This window comes from Myzus persicae, unplaced genomic scaffold (assembly GCF_001856785.1).
Source record: "Myzus persicae strain clone G006 unplaced genomic scaffold, MPER_G0061.0, whole genome shotgun sequence".
Lineage (NCBI taxonomy): Eukaryota > Metazoa > Arthropoda > Insecta > Hemiptera > Aphididae > Myzus > Myzus persicae.
The window spans coordinates 461,468-478,799 of record NW_019101502.1 but is presented as its reverse complement, the minus strand read 5'-3'; the positions used below and the strand labels follow the sequence as shown (position 1 = coordinate 478,799).

Below are 17,332 nucleotides of genomic sequence, written 5' to 3'. Positions count from 1 at the left end.
ATGTCCCAACTAAATTCAAGGAATGAGCAGCACAGGGGACAAAATTGGCTAATGGATTTATTTCTTTAATTCTGGCTTGTAAGCCACTATATGCACCAGCCATATTACTTGCATTATCATAAGATTGTGCACGTAAAAATGCTGGATCCAGATCATAAAGAGATAATGTAGTCATAACTTCATCAGTAAGTTCTTCAGATTTATGTCCACTATTAGGCAAAAATCACATAAACCGTTCAATAGGTGTTCCGTTATTTTTAACATACCGCACCACGAATGATAGCTGATCAACATGCGATACGTCTGGCGTTGAATCCACTATTATTGAGAAGTATTTTGCTTTTTGAATTTCTTCAACTATAACTGCAAGAACCTGATCAGCCATTACAGTTATGAACTGTTCAAAAATATTAAATGATAAATAGGATGTAAAGCCTTTTCCTTTGTTGCCAAATTTTTCTATATGTGAAGCTAGAAAAGGGTCAAATAAGGCAATTAGCTCCAAGGACATTAAAAAATTACCATTTTGATTACAACCAAATTTATCAGTTTTGCCTCTAAATGCTAATCCTCTAGATGACAGTGTCTTGACTACAGCAACAACTCTCCTTAATACATTTTTCCAGTAGTTTTTTTCCTTTTCTATTTGTGATATTAAAGCACTATCAATTCTTTGAACTACTTTTCCTCTATCTTTCATAGTTAAGACATTAGTTTTGTGAGTTTGAGAATTTTCATGTGAAGTAATTCTTTTCTCTGCATGCTTCCAATCACTAAATCCTACAGTTGAAAACATAGATGTCGAACCAAATAATTTACATGGAGCACAGAATAATGACCCAGTACTTTCAGAGTACACTAAGTAATTTCTCTTAACTTTTTCACCATTAAGAAGGACCATATAAAATAATTTTGATGAGCAATATCGTGAATGTACTTTAAGAACTCCACGGATAACATTTTTACTTGTTCTTTTTGACTTGGTGAAGTTAATAGTTTCAATATTTTGAGATATTCCATTGACTGATATGTAATTTCTTGTTGTATCATCAACACACCAGTATGCCGGATCATTACTTAAAAAAACATATTATTTAAATTAATTATAAGTTATAACGATAAAAGTATTCAGTTTAAAAAATATATAAAGAGAGAATAACTAGTAACTACCTGGGTGATATCAAATTTCTGGTAATATTGTCAACATGATTGTCTTTCAAATCAACAGAATCAACAGAGCAACACTTTTCATTAAAATTAACAGTATCAATTTCACTAGTTTCAATAATGTTATTTCTTTCATTCAAATCAACAAAATCATCAACAGATCAATGTTTTTCATTAACATCAACATTATCAATATCATTAGTTTCAATAATGTTATTTCTTTCATTCAAATCAACAGAGTAATGTTTTTCATTTAAATCCACATTAGGCACATTATCAATATTATTAGTTACAATAATTGTATTTCTTTTATAATCTGAAAAAAATAATATTCATATTGTTAAATTATATAGGTATAGTAAATAGTTACATACCTAGTTATATTTATATTTAGTAGTATTTTAATTTACAGAATATTTAGACCATAGGTTAACTTAAGTATAATTATAATTTATTATGTGAATAAATAATAACTTGTAATGATGATTGTATTTATATGTATTTAAAAAAGTACTTTTCAATTAAATTTTACTTTTTATTAGTTGGTTGGCCAATATAAATGTTATATTTATTAATTTAAAATTGCAATGTTACATTCAACAAGGGAGGTATTTTTGTACCAGTTATGGCTTATGAATGAAACAAATAATATAAATAAAATAGAAAATCTTTTAAAATAAATTTGTGACAACAGACAAATCATTTGTATGATTTTTTTAAAGAATTTGCATAAGAATACTTATTTGATTTTCAAATACAAATTCATAATATGTCCAAGACTGTATTTAAAATATATAATTCAAAAAAGCACTTAAAATGTATACTAAATACTATAAAAGTATTTAAATACATTTTTTCAAATACTTTACATGACTAATATATAAATATATAATATAGGTATTTTGCAATATTTAGCAATATTTTAACTAAAATATTCAGTGTACCAATAAAATATAGATAATAAGTAGGGCCTGGGTTTCAATGCAAAGTTCATATTTTTTTTGTTGAACATACACAATGCTTTCTAAGTACATAATTTGTTTCATGTAACGAGGGTTTGAAAGCTACAAATTTTATTTTGCATTTTTTTTGCATATTTCGACGTTTTTTCATTTTTAGCATTATTGGGTTATTTTGTTGGTTTTTAATGCATATTTGTTCAATATAGATATAAAATTCAGCCTATTCAAAATATTATCTAAAGATAAATTATTTTCTTCATGTTAATATTTTACATAAATTTTAATATATATTTTGGTATGTTTAGGATGAATAATATTTCCTCAAAACATCCAAAACATAGGTATGCGTGTCAACATCGTACCTAGTCAATATTTTAATTTTCTTTTAAATAAATAATAATTATATCTCATTTATAAATTACAATTTGTTTAAAAAAAAGACTATGTCATTTTTAAGGTAATTTTTGAGGTAAAATGCATTTTTGGCTATTTTTTAGAGCATATTTGTATGGTTTTAAGTGCATTTAAATTCGGGCCCTAATAATAAGTATAATTTATTATTAATGTTCATTTAGCTGTTTGAATAGACTAAAATCATTTTTTTTTTTTTTTTTAAGTGGATCTTTTTAAAATGAATACATTAATGTGTTACATAATTGCATAGTTGCATGCAAGAATATTAGAAGAACAAAATTAAAAATGAATTAAAAATATTTGGCAGCCTGTTTGCTATTAAAATTTTTTATAGATATTACTATATTAGTTACTAGTTTTTACAAAGTACTAAATACTAAGTACCTAGGTAGTAAATATATAATAAGTACTAAGTACTAAGTACTAACCTGTGATAGCGTTGGATTGCGCACTTTGCGAAAAAAATGTATTTATTTTGGCTGTTTTTTTTATGACAGAAGCATACTTTTCAGCCTTTACTGCGGCCTTCCTCTTATATCCTGATCCGCTAAGTCTTGATCGGATAGGACCCATGACTTTAACGAAATTTTTTTAGTGGGTAATAAATTGCCTACAATAGGTATACCGTATACGATCTATATGAGACCAAACTACCAAAGGCACTCCGAGATTCGACTATTCGAGGCAATCCGGTTTACACTGTTTATTGTTTACAGCTCTCAGTTGTGTCGGTACTCGATAACAGACAACAATAATATTAATAGCTTGATATTAATAAGTTCGCTGTTAGTAAAATAGTAACTATCGTTGTGTGCGTGAGATACTGATATGCCTACATGGTCTAGAGCTCTAGACGTCTATTTTAATCGGTATAATCCTATAATGTCATATTGGGTTATTATTATTAACATCTATTTTTAATATTTATCGCCGTAACAATATTATTATGAATCAATTGGTCACTGGTGGGCGGTGACCCCGCGCCATGGTGAAACTGTAAATAGGCAAGTTGTACTGATATTATAAAAATAATATGATGTGAGCAGGGAGGGGGATGTGTAAATATTTACTGAAAAAATATTAATTAATTGAAATCAGCGTGTAAACTATGAAGTACGAAATAAAAATTTGCCGCCCCTCTAAATCTTTAAAAATTTGCCGCTCTGGGCAACGGGACCCATAGCCCCTACCTAAATACGCCCCTGGGTATCACAAATACAAGAAAAGTTGTTATTGCTTAAAAATGCATTATTTAAAACTCGAATAACTTTTAAATATTCTGCTCTAAATAATATGAAAATTTGGTTGCTTGGCCTTAGACTGGCGCCTGGTTGGTTCTATCCCGCGCAATACAGTTCTTGCCATGTTTTACATTTGTAACAACAAATGCGAGTAGCGTGGAATGAAAAACTGTATAAAATAAAAACGATCTAACATCATCAGTCATCAGAATATTTGTAACAGGGATTTATGCTGTGATCGTGATGTCCAGTGAGGTGCCGCCGTCGACACTCGCCGCCGCCGACGACGCGGAAACTGACAAACGAAGGTACATCGAGAAGCAACTAGTCCGTGCATACGGCCCTGGTCCTACGGAACCTAATCTCACTGCTGATGTTAATATATTATATAAATTATAAATTACAATTATATTATAATTTATTATATTATATCACTGCGGCGCGCTCTATCGGTAAATGTTCATGGCCTAACCACTTTATAATATCATGTGTAGCCGTCGTGTTAATGTAGACACTTTCTTTGTGTGGCAATTGTGTTATGCTACTCATACTAAAGTCATAAGCATCGGCGTAACTAAAGTGACGGGGCTTAGCCACCTATAATATGTATTATACTTATTTTATTATTTACATTTTGTTTTTAATGATGAGTTTATACTTTCATTTTATTGTTATTTTTAATTTTGATTTTAGAGGACAGTTACGCTTACTGTGGTGAGAGTGTGAGTATAACATTAGTTTTCTAGGACTCAAGCCCCTGTAACTATTAAATCCTAGTTACGCCTATTGACTTCCTCCTAACTGGTATACTTAAGTGCTCGCAACAGCTACATACCCTAATTATATCGGTAAATTGAAGTAGGTATCAATAAAATATAATATCATAATAAATAATAGCGATGTACACTGTGACTATAGTTTAAATTATGAATTTGAATAATTTGAACCAGCAACCATTTACAGTAGATATTATAATGACAGTTAAAAAATGTTTGAAAATCAATGAATTGAGCTTGCTTGTGAACCCAAATTTCTAGACCCAGCGGTTTGGTCTGGCTGTTGATGAGTGAATATGTACATAGAAGATTGATGATATTATTATTTTTAAGTAAGTTAAGACCTTTTTGAAACCATTTTAAAACCATAATAACTTACTTACAAATAATAATATCAACAAAAGCCTACTTGTATCCCAGATAATAATCTTGCCTTTAACTTTTATAGTAGGTCATTTCACTCTAATATCAATACTAACAGCACCCTATTGAAACTGGTGAACGAAAATTTGTTGTCATACGTGTGTAAAACGGAAACAGCACATGAGGATGTCACGTCCTTTTAAACTATTCATTTATAAGCACTATCATTATTAATCGATTGATAGCATAAGTACTACTATAGTATTCAGTGATGTTATTATTATATTGTATTGCATTTACATTAGTATATAGCTAATGTGACAATTCAAAATATTAATATTGCATTGTCAAAGCAGTTGACATAAATCTAGATTTATAATAAAACGTAAATTATTATATAGGTATTTAAAAAATAAAAAGCTATATTAATCTCAATTTTTTTTGCCTAAAGGTATTATATTTTAACAATTTATTGTATTACCTAACTTAATTTATTATAACACCTACCATAAAATTTCTGAAAACTAATTTGAATCAATCATTAAGTGTTTTTGAATTCAAAATTATTACATTTTAAAATTCTAAATATTTAAAAATTGTTTATTATGGATTTGAGAGTTAAATTTATATATATATAGGTATGTAATAGAAATGTGATTTTCAAGTAAACTTCATGACGAATTCAAATATGTTTTCAAAAGTTGTATCTGATCACATAGATTAGTCGATGGAGTTGGCATAATATGGATTTATTTTGCTACATAACACAGCCGTGATCTAATGTTCCTAAACATAATCTATAAATGGGTATTTTGGTAATATTTTTTTAGTATTTCACATAACATTATGTTAATTTTTTATTATTATTTAAGACTAATATTCATTACCAAAAAGATTTTTCATTTATTAGATTAAGTAAAAAAACATTCAAATAAATTGTACCAGATGGTCAAGCATTAATGATGTATTGATTATTTTAATTTGTACCTATAAAATATTTTCAACAGAAAGGACATTTATTTTATCTTAACAAAATAAGCTCAAAAAGTAGCAGTTCCCATGACTGACGATCAATAATAATTGACAGCTGAAAAATCTAGGCCATTTGATTTCTCGAGCTCGCCCGGGAATTTGGGGTTTGCACAGCTGTACAACGCAGTAGAAACGCCGCAGCCACTCGTCGACCGTGTTGCTGCTAAACCTAATGACTCCGGGCAACAGTTTATTGATTCGTGTCCCAACTTTGAAGCTTAACAGATTGTAGTCGTCGACTAGCAACGACAAAGAGCGTCTACAAAATTTGTAACGTCACATGCTCAGGTAAGTGATTAACTACATAATTTTGTATTCATTTTATTATGTACATTGCAAATACTATAAATGCATTCCGTTAAAAGAAGCTGAGTTTTTATATATTATTTTAAAAATTGTTAAATTGTATAGTAATAATTCCGTGGTCGGAGTAAACAGGTCCGATAGTCAGACAAGTATAATATCATTGTCTGTTAAAACAATGTCTATTGTATATCCTGTGAAAATGTTATTTTAAATCGTATATTCTGAATAATTTTATCAATTCCACGTTTATAAAACGCAATATATAGTTTTTGGTTTGTATAATATAAGATATATAGGAACCTGCTTATAACACCGCGCTCCATAGTTGTCCATCCATTAGCATCTGTAACTACAAATTGATTATTTTGATCAGTTGATGAATACTAATTTGCGGTAGTATTGTATGTTTATTCAATATCATTATTTTTACAAACATTATTTACTAATGTTATTTGATTATATGATACTAATGTAATATTGTTATTATAGAATATAGTCGATAACCTTTGGTTTATATTTTTATAATAATTGAGTCCCATAATCCCATAGGGACCCAAATTTTCGATCCGAAAAAATCCTTTCTTGAATTTAAAAATTGACAACCTAACCTTCCCATTTTAAAGAATTAAGATTATCAGTATACAATATAACAACAAATTATAGGATTAAACTCCAAAAAAACAACTTAATTTTTTGACATATAGTAATACTATGATTCTTAACGGGAGTAATTTGCATATTTAACCTAGATAGGTTGCTCTTACTGTTGCTCATCGTCGTGTCCGTAACACACGGCAGGTGGATTGCCTACCTGATATGCCGCTTTCATATTATCCTTGGAATGCCTTCTGAAATTACTAAATGGCACTTAAATCGATTTTAATTAAAGTGACTAGCTGTATTGCTAGACACTTAAACTCGGTTTTTGATTTTACACTTTTACATAGAATAAAATAACGGATATACGACAGTACAAAAAGTATTCAATCCCCGGACAAATATTGCATATACATCTAAAAAAAACATAATTTCCCGGGCCATTCCGGACGTTCCACCTTAAATCCACCTGATCAAACATATTATAACCAGCCTATATTTTAAGTTTGTCACCTAGATTTTCTGGATTACTTCAATCCAAGCCTGCCTATGTAATTCAGTGTACGTTTGATGACTAAGTGCAATATATACTTTTACCTAACTACCTTTCCACGCTTAATAGTACCATTCTGTTTTCAGCTCTGACAAATCTTTACCATCATGTCAGATCAGGTTATCAAGCGTACCGAAGTCATCAGAAAGTCGATGTCCGATTTGCGAGAATACCGCGGCATTAAGTTGAAAAATGGTCTCAAAGTTCTGTTGATTAGTGATCCCGACACTGACATCTCAGCCACGTCTTTAAGTGTCGCAGTTGGCAAGTTACTTTAAATAATATTACATTAATAATATTTATATTATATTAGAATGTATTACACGTAGTCATAATTTAATATGGTATGTGTATTAAACATGATTCTGATGTTTTTTCATTTATAACAGTATTTTAATTTTATTTACTTATGAAACTTGTATAACAATACCAAATTATTATTTTTCATATATTAATATAGGTAGTCTGAATGATCCGAAAGAACTTCAAGGCTTAGCACATTTGTGTGAGCACATGCTCTTTAGGGGCACAAAAAAATATCCCATAGATAATGAATTTTTGCAGTTCATAACAAAAAATGGTGGTCGTTCTTGTGGTTATACGTCCCGCGGTTATACAAACTATTATTGTAACTCTACAACAGATACTCTCTGGGAACTATTGGACAGGTTGATAAATAGTTTTTCATAACTATTAATTTATAATACATAACAGTACATTTGTGTTTAGATTTTCCAGATTTTTCTCCGAGCCATTATTCAGTGAGAGTTCGGTTGAAAAAGAAATCTATGCTGTTGACTCTGAATTTGAAAATTATAAAGCTGATGACGATTGGCGTTTGAAACAACTAAAACAAAATTTGGCTGTCCCAAATCATCCTTTTAACCATTTTGCAATAGGTAATTCAATAATATAATTACCTAGTTCAAGTATAAATGTTTATTAGTAGTAAATCCTAAGTTTTTGTTAACCCATCAGATACGATTATTTATTCGTTTCACCGATGTGTAGGTTTGTCAAAAATAAGTAGGTAGGTAAAATAAATTAATAATTCGAGATAATTGATTATTATTTCAAATTAATTAGATATAGGTACAGACGCACAGTCAAATAAAATATTATTGGTATTTTGGTATAATACATACCAACCAATTTATTATTATAAACAAGAAATACATGTGTGTTCTTAGGTAACAAGCAAATATTGTGGGATATTCCAAAGGAAAAGAAAATAAATATTTGTCATGAACTAAAGAAGTTTCATTCAAAATGGTATTCTTCGCATTTAATGAATCTAGCTGTACTTGGAAAAGGTACGTACTTACTAATTTCATCAATTAAATGTTTTTTTTTATCGTCATGCGATTTAAATTTGAAATTTTTTTTTTATTACTTTTATAGAGGATTTAAACACTTTGGAAGAAATGGTTGTATCAATATTTAAAGATATTAAAAAGAAAAATATTTCTCTGCCGTCATGGACTAACCCAATTTATAAAGAAGAACAGCTTGCAACTAAGACTATTGTAGTTCCAGTAAAAGATATTAGAGCACTAATAATTAACTTTCTTCTTAAAGATCAGCAACCAAACTATAAGAGCATGGTAAACATATTTTTTCAACCATAAAAACACTGTTGAGCTTAACATAATATTATTTTGTTTTAATGATAACATTAGCCGACTGATTATTTGACCGCGCTATTCAGTGACAAAGGTCCATATGGTATTTCGTCTGTCCTAAAAAAAAAACGATGGTCTACCGGAGTGATGGCCTATAACATAAACGAAACTAGAGGCATAGAGTATTATGAGATTTACGCTGAATTAACAGAATTTGGATTGGGTCATGTTGATGACATAGTCAAGTTAATATTTCAGGTAATATGGTATTCAATAAAATTATTCAAGCTTAAATTAGTATTTATATATATATATTTTACATAATTTATGCTGTGTAGTATGTGAATATGTTAAAACGAATTGGCCCTGTTGAATGGTTCTATAGAGAAACTAAAGATACTCAAACCATGGATTTTTGTTTTAAAGATAAAGAACTGCCATTTGACTATGTACGTACGCTTACACCTCAGATGATAGTAAGTCATGGTTTTAATTTAATATAATATCATCCAAATATTAATTAGTCCTTCATTAAATTCATCATGTTTAGAGATATAAAATGAGAGATGTTTTGATAGCTGAAAATTTAATAGAAGATTGGAAACCAGAATTAATAAGAGAACTTTTGACTTATTTTACACCAGGCAATATGAGGTATGAAAGATAATTATAGTTGATAGGTAGGTACCTGGCACCTGTATATAGTAGAATGGTACCTACCTACCAAATTATAATTACCTGATTCATGAATAAAATTTGTTAGCTATTACAATAACAAAGAAAAAAACATAAATATAACAGTTTTATTTAAAACCTATATGGAGAATATGATATTGGCACTACATATAGGTTATATAGGCGTGGAAGAAACGATTTAAATCACAACTATCTAGACATGTGTGAGCTCAAAATTCGCACACGTTTCACAATAAAATAACAACATTTAATTGCTAATCATTCATATATTTTTATAAATTTAATACTATTTCAGAATAACAGTTATTTCCAAAACATATCAAAACCAGACTAATGCAGTAGACAAATATTTCGGGACTCAGTATTCTGTATTTAAAATACCAGAGGAAACTCTCAAGGTAAATTTATTAATTGTAACAAATTATTTTAGTAACTCACGTACGATATTAATATTTAATATTTTTTTTTTTAGAACTGGCGTAATGCTGGTTATTGCGAGTATCTTAAACTGCCATTGAGTAACCCATACATGGCTCAAAATTATTCCCTAGTTCCAATTAAACATAACGTAATGCTATGTCATTTATAATATTAAACAATTTATTATTAACTAGCATATTTTTTTTTTTGGATTAAAACTTTCTCTTCTATATTACAGGAACCCGAAATCCCTCAACTAGTTCATAATACTTCGATTATGAGGATTTGGTTAAAAACAGATACAGTTTTTAGACTTCCCAAAGCATATATTTCAATAGAATTTTACAGGTAAAAAACACTTAAATGTTTGGTATAGGCACTTCTTATTAAAAAATTTTTCATATGTACAATCATCTTATCGAACTATTCGTTTTAAATTTAAGACACCTTCACAGGTTACACCTTTCAATAACTTTCATCACAACAATTCTAAGATCTGCTTAACACACGTTTTAAAAAATTTCTTTAGCTTAAATATTTTTGAAAAATTATAACTCTATTTTCGTAACCCATTTAATAATATTTAAGATCAACTGCACAATTAATGCATTAGTAGACATTTTGAAATGTTGCCAACAATTTGTCTTAAACTTTTTTATAGAACTTTCAGATTCTGGGCTGAGCGATAAATGCATTGATTTTACAATGTGTGTTTGTCATTATTTATTTATTTGTTTCTCTATGTACTATATACACATAAAGCATTTTTAAAAAATGCTTCAATTTTTTACTTTGGGGGTGGGTTGTAGGAGATAAGTTGACGCAGTTAGTACTTTTGACCTACATTAAATATTCTCGGCACTTTCCTTATTTTTATGTCTATTATTGTATATTTTTCTTTGAATAATTTTAACTTATCAATTAATTATTATATTTGTCATGTAGTCCTATCGTTGCGGTTGATCCATTCAATTGTAATATTATGGATATTTTTGTGAGACTATTTAATGAACATTTCAGTCTACACTCGTGCGTGGCACATAGAGCTGCACTTGATACAACAATGAAATCCAGAACTTTCGGATTTAACGTAATGTTATAATGCAGTACAAATAAATTAATTTTATAATTTTCATACAATACATTTTCAGATTAAATTTGGCGGTTTCACTCACAAGATGCATCATTTAATGAAAAAAATAATTAAAAAATTGTTTACGTTCAAGATTGATCCAAAACGTCTTGAAATTATTAAAGAAGAAGTAAATCAATAAATTTGAATAACATGCATTTTAAATATCTTGGTTAAAAATTATTGATTTATAGAAAATACGAGATTTGAACAATATAGATATGGAGGTTCCGTATGAAAGTGCAATGCAGTACAGTTCTCTGATTCTGTCAGAAGTAGCATGGAGTCCTTTTGAATTACTAAGATTTTTTCACAGTAAATACATACCAACACTATTTTTTAAATTAGAGTTGTTGAATAATTTATGAACTTAATTACCGTAGATATAAACGTCGAGGTCGTCCGACACTTTATCGATAACTTTTTAACGCACATGTTTATTGAAGCAATGTTGTACGGTAACTTAGACGATCGAGTAAGCACATATTCTTAAAATTAATAATTTTATGATTACGAATAGGGTAACTAAAACTTATATCATACTATAAAAATTGTTTTATTTGTTACCATACAACTTTATAAAGATTTATTTATTTTAGATGGCATCAATCCTTATCCATGAATTGAAGGAAGTATGTTTGTTACGTGGAGGATTTCGCCCTTTAGTGCCAAGAGAAATGATCAGATCAAGAGAAGTCGAAATGAACGATGGTTAATAACAGTTTGTTTATCAATTCCTAATTTAGCAATAAACAAATATGTATTTTTTTATCCTCTAATTAGGTTGCTAGAAGTGCTATTGATTAATATTAATGTTTATATATTTTTACCAATTTCGTTTTTATCACATTTCATAACAATGGTCTATTTTCATCTTTAGCATCTAAATGACTCTTCATTATTTTTATTGTGTGTTCATAATTATAACTATAGATACTATTACAGCTGCAAACTTAATTTTGGTCATTCATTTAATAGGTTTTATCTGTTAACTGTATGGGTGTTTAAACATTTATATTATTATACTCTCTTTGACTTTAATTTGGCTTTAAGTATTTTAGTAAACACGTGTTGTTACGAAAAAATTAGATAAAAGCAATATAAAACGACGACTCCTGAGAGCTAATAGGTACTTCGATAAATAATTGATATCATAACGAAAATGGTCGACGTTAACTAATTTTTACATTCGAATCTTAAATCCTACCCTGTGAACGTATCTATGTGACTGGCGACCGTTATATATTTTTAAATTTTTAAATTTGTTTGAAAACTTTTAAAATAAAATATTTAGGTAATGAAAGAAGTTCAAAAAATGTATCGCTTATGAAAAATTCTGATTATTCGTATATGAATTCAACGTATCAGTATTTTTCCTGAACTTTCAGGATATTTTTTTCTAATAAAATATGTGGTTTTTACGAAATCTTTTCAGAATTTTTGATACCTACTTATACCTAACTATAAAACTACGAACACATTTCACAGTTTTTACTGTAGGTATATAAAACTGAGACTTTGAATTAGATCTTTTTAACAATGATACATCATTCCGTCTATTTTTATTTCTTACAATAATATTTCAGGTGAGAACATGTTGTACGAACATGTTAACCCTGTTCACAGCAGCTCGTGTGCTTACGTTAACCTGCAATGCGGTATTGAGAATACGAAGAATTACTTATTAGTCAGAATGTTTAAACAAATCATCGGAGAGCCGTGCAATAACACTTTGCGTGTACAGGTAAAGAAGATATTTTGTTTGATAGCAATAGTAACATTACATATTATGCCGTATGCAATAAAATAAATATAAGTATATACCTATTTTAATCAATGGGTACCTACAGTCTAAATATATAAAAAATCATCGGACACTCGATTTTAAAGGCATTTTATGTAAGCATATGATACCTATAGTTATTACATTAATGAATAATTAAAATTAAAATATATGTTATATAATACATTTAATATATAATTTAACAAAGGTATAAAAAAAATATTCCAAGTAACTTACACGTAATCACCCCAGTGCCACTGTTATTCATTGTGTACCTAATTTAACAGTTTTAAATAACAAATTATATTGATACAATTATTATTAAGACCCAAGCAAAAGTTGACTTATAAATTATTTAATTTTTTCGATATAATTTATACAAAAAAAGTTATTCAAGTTTGAAAAACATGAGAATTATTATAAATTTTAAAACAATAATAATTTTAATCAGTAATATTGGCCAAATCCAAACAATGATACGTAATTGAAGTTATTCTATTTTTATGACGACTATTTGGTTCTCAGCTAAGATTATAATGGTTCCTACCCGTGAAAATCATTTTTTATCAAACAATCATTTATGGACGTGCCATGTCTGTTTGATATTACTTTTTCATTAACCATTTATAGGAAAAACTTGGATACGTGGTCAAGAGCCGTGTTCAAAAATCATATGGTGTACTGTATGTTTGCATCTTTGTACAGTCAGACCGCGACCCTGCATTCATTGACTCCAGGATTGAACATTTTTTGAGCACTGTTGAGGTAAGCCGACCAGATTGGTTATAACTACACATACATTTATTTTTTTGTTTGTATATACTATTCAAAATTCGCCCGTGATCTGTACAGGGGTTATTGAAGGACCTTTCCGAAACAGAATTTATTAAGCATAGAGAGTCCTTATCCATAAGACTATCAGAGAAGCCAAAGGGCCAGATCGAGCAGGCTAAGATATACAGGTCGGAAATTATCAATCAATGCTATAATTTCAATCGAGTGAAAATCGAAGTAGAAGAGTTAAAATTGATTACTAAAAACGATATTATCGACTTTTATAATGTGAGGCATACTGCACAATAATTTAATTCATAATGCCTATTTTACCTGCAGCTTTATGTGACAAAGTATGTCAATTTGATCATAGGAAAAAATCAGTCGTACTGGGTCGAAAAGGCGCAAATTGGCTGTACACATCAAAACTCCAATGAATGACACGATTGATAAACTTAAGTCCAGCAGCAAATGTCCAGCGAACAACGATTCGTTCGCGACCATGAACGTACGCGATGTTGTATTGTATAATATTATATTTTTATTTTTTAGTCATAAAACTATTTTGATGTGTGATGAGAAACTAATGTTCATAAACCTCTTCCAGGTCCAAAAAATCAATGATATAAACGAATTCAAGAGAAGTCATCGGTTGTATCCGGTGCCGAGGTCTTTCACACCCATTGGATCCGATGGAATAGAGTAAAAATAATTCCATTTATAATAATTTTATGACGATTTCACTATTTTTAATTTATAATCATTTTCATATTTACCGAATTAATTATTTTGTATGTAATTTGATTTTCAAATTGTTGGACATAAAATTGAAAAAAAAATTAGAACAATTCTCCAATATAAGAAAATACTAAATAGGTAATAAAATCTAGTAAATAATAATTTAATAAAATATTATTGGTAATTATCTATAGCAATCTCAAAACTAATAAATATAAACTTTTATAAAATTTAAAGAGGGAGTTAGTGAGTAACACTTTTCTGCACATTATATGTTTAGAGAGTCATTGTATTTTATGTGTTCTTTGAATTTAATGATAAAAAATCATTGTTTAAAAAAAACTATTTTGAGCGAAGACGGTCTGTCAGCCTATACATTTCAATAATACTAAGTATATCAGTATATCTGATGGAATTATTGTGATTAAAGTAATTATTTTATTATAAGTCATTATAGTGCTTCATTACTTCAGTAGCCGGTAAGTTAAATTTATTTTTGCCCAAACCATTGCATTTGAAAATATCACTAAGTATATAAAATATAATAATATACTCTAAATGTTTCAAGTATTTACGAATAATATTTTTTTAAATTACTACAAAATAACTTAAATCGTTATTCGTGGTATTAATATATAATTTTGTCTAACTTAAAATGTCTGTAAAAAAGAACTGTGTTTATATATTTTTAAGATTTGTTGGTTACAGTATGAACTACTCGTATTTATGAGAATCCTTGTTATAAATTTTCAATTCTTAGCTATAAAAATTGAACATTTAATAATTGTTAACTACAAAATATATAAAAATTTGAACTTTACATACTCATAACAAAAATCTTTCCTTTAATATTTTTCAATTTCTAATATGATTACTTATGAAGAATCTTTTATTTTATTTTCATGCATTTCGATTCAACGAAAACATTTAATTGGCATTTATAGAAAAACAAAATATCAAATTTTAAATGTCAATTTATAACTCCAAGCGCGTCCAAATATTTTTAAAATTTTGTCATGTATAGGTAGCGATAAAATAGACATTATATGAACATTTCAAGTACCTACATACGGTTAACAGTTTTTGAATTTCAACAAAATGAGAATATCGTTCCATGAGGATTTGTTAATTTTCTGATGAATATTCAATGTCTAACTCCAAACGCACCTAAAAAATGTACTTGACTTTCCGGTAAACTTTGTTTCGTTGAAGGTTAGAAAACTTAATCTGTAATCTTGTATTAAATTTTCAAATCTTAGTTACACAAATATTTTTTATATGATATTCTAAATAGTAATTATTTTTCAAGTTTTCGTGAAATTTTGTCAACATTTTTACTAAAGGCTCTCAAAAATATTATTGTGAATTTACGCTCAACTTTTTTTTTTAATTTCCACCAACAACATCTTAATAATATGAAGAACTATAAATTCGATTTTCAGGATTTGTGCCACAGTGAGATTTTTTTAACTATAATAATTTTAAAAAAACTAATAAAAGTAGATATTTTCTTATGCCTATAAATAGTTCAAAAATACCTAGTCATAATATTTTTTAAATTGTTTGGTGTATGGAAAAGGTCAATAAACATTAGGAGAATTTTTTTTTAGTTACACCAAAAAACGAAATTGAATTTTCCAAAAATCAGTTTTTCTTATAAATTTCAGTTTTTCTATAATTTTTAGTTGTTTTTCTTGATGCTTTTGATAATTACTGGAAATTTTAACAACTCTAAGCTGCCAACTGCCGAGTATGTTCTTAAACTTTAATTGACACATTATTATTAGCATTATTATTATTGTATTTTAGGTACCCAGATGATAAAGATTTTACGTTCTATGAAGAGGAGCAATTACGACGCAGGACCAAAATGTCTGAAGCTGCATCCTACAGTACATAGTAATAATAAGCTCCAGTTACATATTATTATATTCTACTCAGGCGGTACTCTTTCTTGTGACTCGTCCCGTAATCCACTCAATATGGAAAGCTTCTCTGCATTTTCAATAAAATATCTTAAAAATGTAGTCTTATATAATATTATAGTAATACCTAGTTAATATAGTAATTATTATAGGAAATAGTAGTATATTAGTATACACACAATATAGTTGTAGTAGGTAGTAGCTATAATAATTATTGTAATTTCCACTTGGTAATAATAATGATTTAGGACTGTAGGAAGTTTTAGTAATATAATTAATAGTATGGTACTTATTTGGTGACGTGTATCTACGGATAGACATTTCTGTTGGCGAGTGAGGTGGTAAATAATACTTAGGTGTAGAGCAGGACGTGTCGGTGGGAAATTCGTATAGCTATGAATCTATGAATATTTTGGTAATCTAAAACGGATTTTAGAGTACCTAGGTACTGGTATAACTCAAATAAATACAATTAGTAATAATATAAATAATGTATGACACTGTACATAACTCGAGCGAAAATGCATAGTAACCCATTAAAAGTATATCACCATCAATAGTTTAAATTAAAAGAAAATGTATTATCAAAATAAAATATTTTTCCCACGCGATGCCTATAGACATATTGCAATATATTAATATATTATGCAACGCCAGTTTTACTATTGATTTTAATTTTAAAATTAACATTTTTTTAAATCTATAAAATATCCTTTTTTGGAATAAAATGTATTTGTAAGTTATTCGAAACTTAATTTTCTAAGTACCTGATTTTCGATTACGATAAAACAAAAGATTTTTTCTGATAACTAAAGCAATAGGTATACTGTA

General features: G+C 28.4%; 2 protein-coding genes across 2 annotated transcripts; one reads left to right on the top strand and one right to left on the bottom strand.

Moving 5' to 3' along the window:
• Positions 1-35: 35 nt before the first annotated feature.
• LOC111029339 lies at positions 36-3,741 on the bottom strand. The gene is made up of 3 exons (XM_022308305.1): positions 2,972-3,741; positions 1,171-1,483; positions 36-1,076 (listed from the first exon to the last, which is right to left on the bottom strand). The coding sequence occupies exon 3, from the start codon at positions 899-901 to the stop codon at positions 224-226; it is 678 nt and encodes a 225-aa protein (XP_022163997.1). The 5' UTR covers positions 902-1,076; positions 1,171-1,483; positions 2,972-3,741; the 3' UTR covers positions 36-223.
• A 4,142-nt stretch (positions 3,742-7,883) lies between these two features.
• Positions 7,884-16,657, top strand: LOC111029338 (insulin-degrading enzyme-like). The gene is made up of 21 exons (XM_022308304.1): positions 7,884-8,079; positions 8,141-8,310; positions 8,602-8,724; positions 8,813-9,015; positions 9,091-9,291; positions 9,372-9,509; positions 9,584-9,687; positions 10,025-10,127; positions 10,202-10,297; positions 10,388-10,497; positions 11,095-11,239; positions 11,301-11,411; positions 11,476-11,596; positions 11,665-11,756; positions 11,881-11,992; positions 12,868-13,025; positions 13,695-13,829; positions 13,917-14,126; positions 14,212-14,346; positions 14,446-14,540; positions 16,386-16,657. The coding sequence occupies exons 1-21, from the start codon at positions 7,925-7,927 to the stop codon at positions 16,474-16,476; spliced, it is 2,808 nt and encodes a 935-aa protein (XP_022163996.1). The 5' UTR covers positions 7,884-7,924; the 3' UTR covers positions 16,477-16,657.
• The last annotated feature ends 675 nt before the right edge of the window (positions 16,658-17,332 follow it).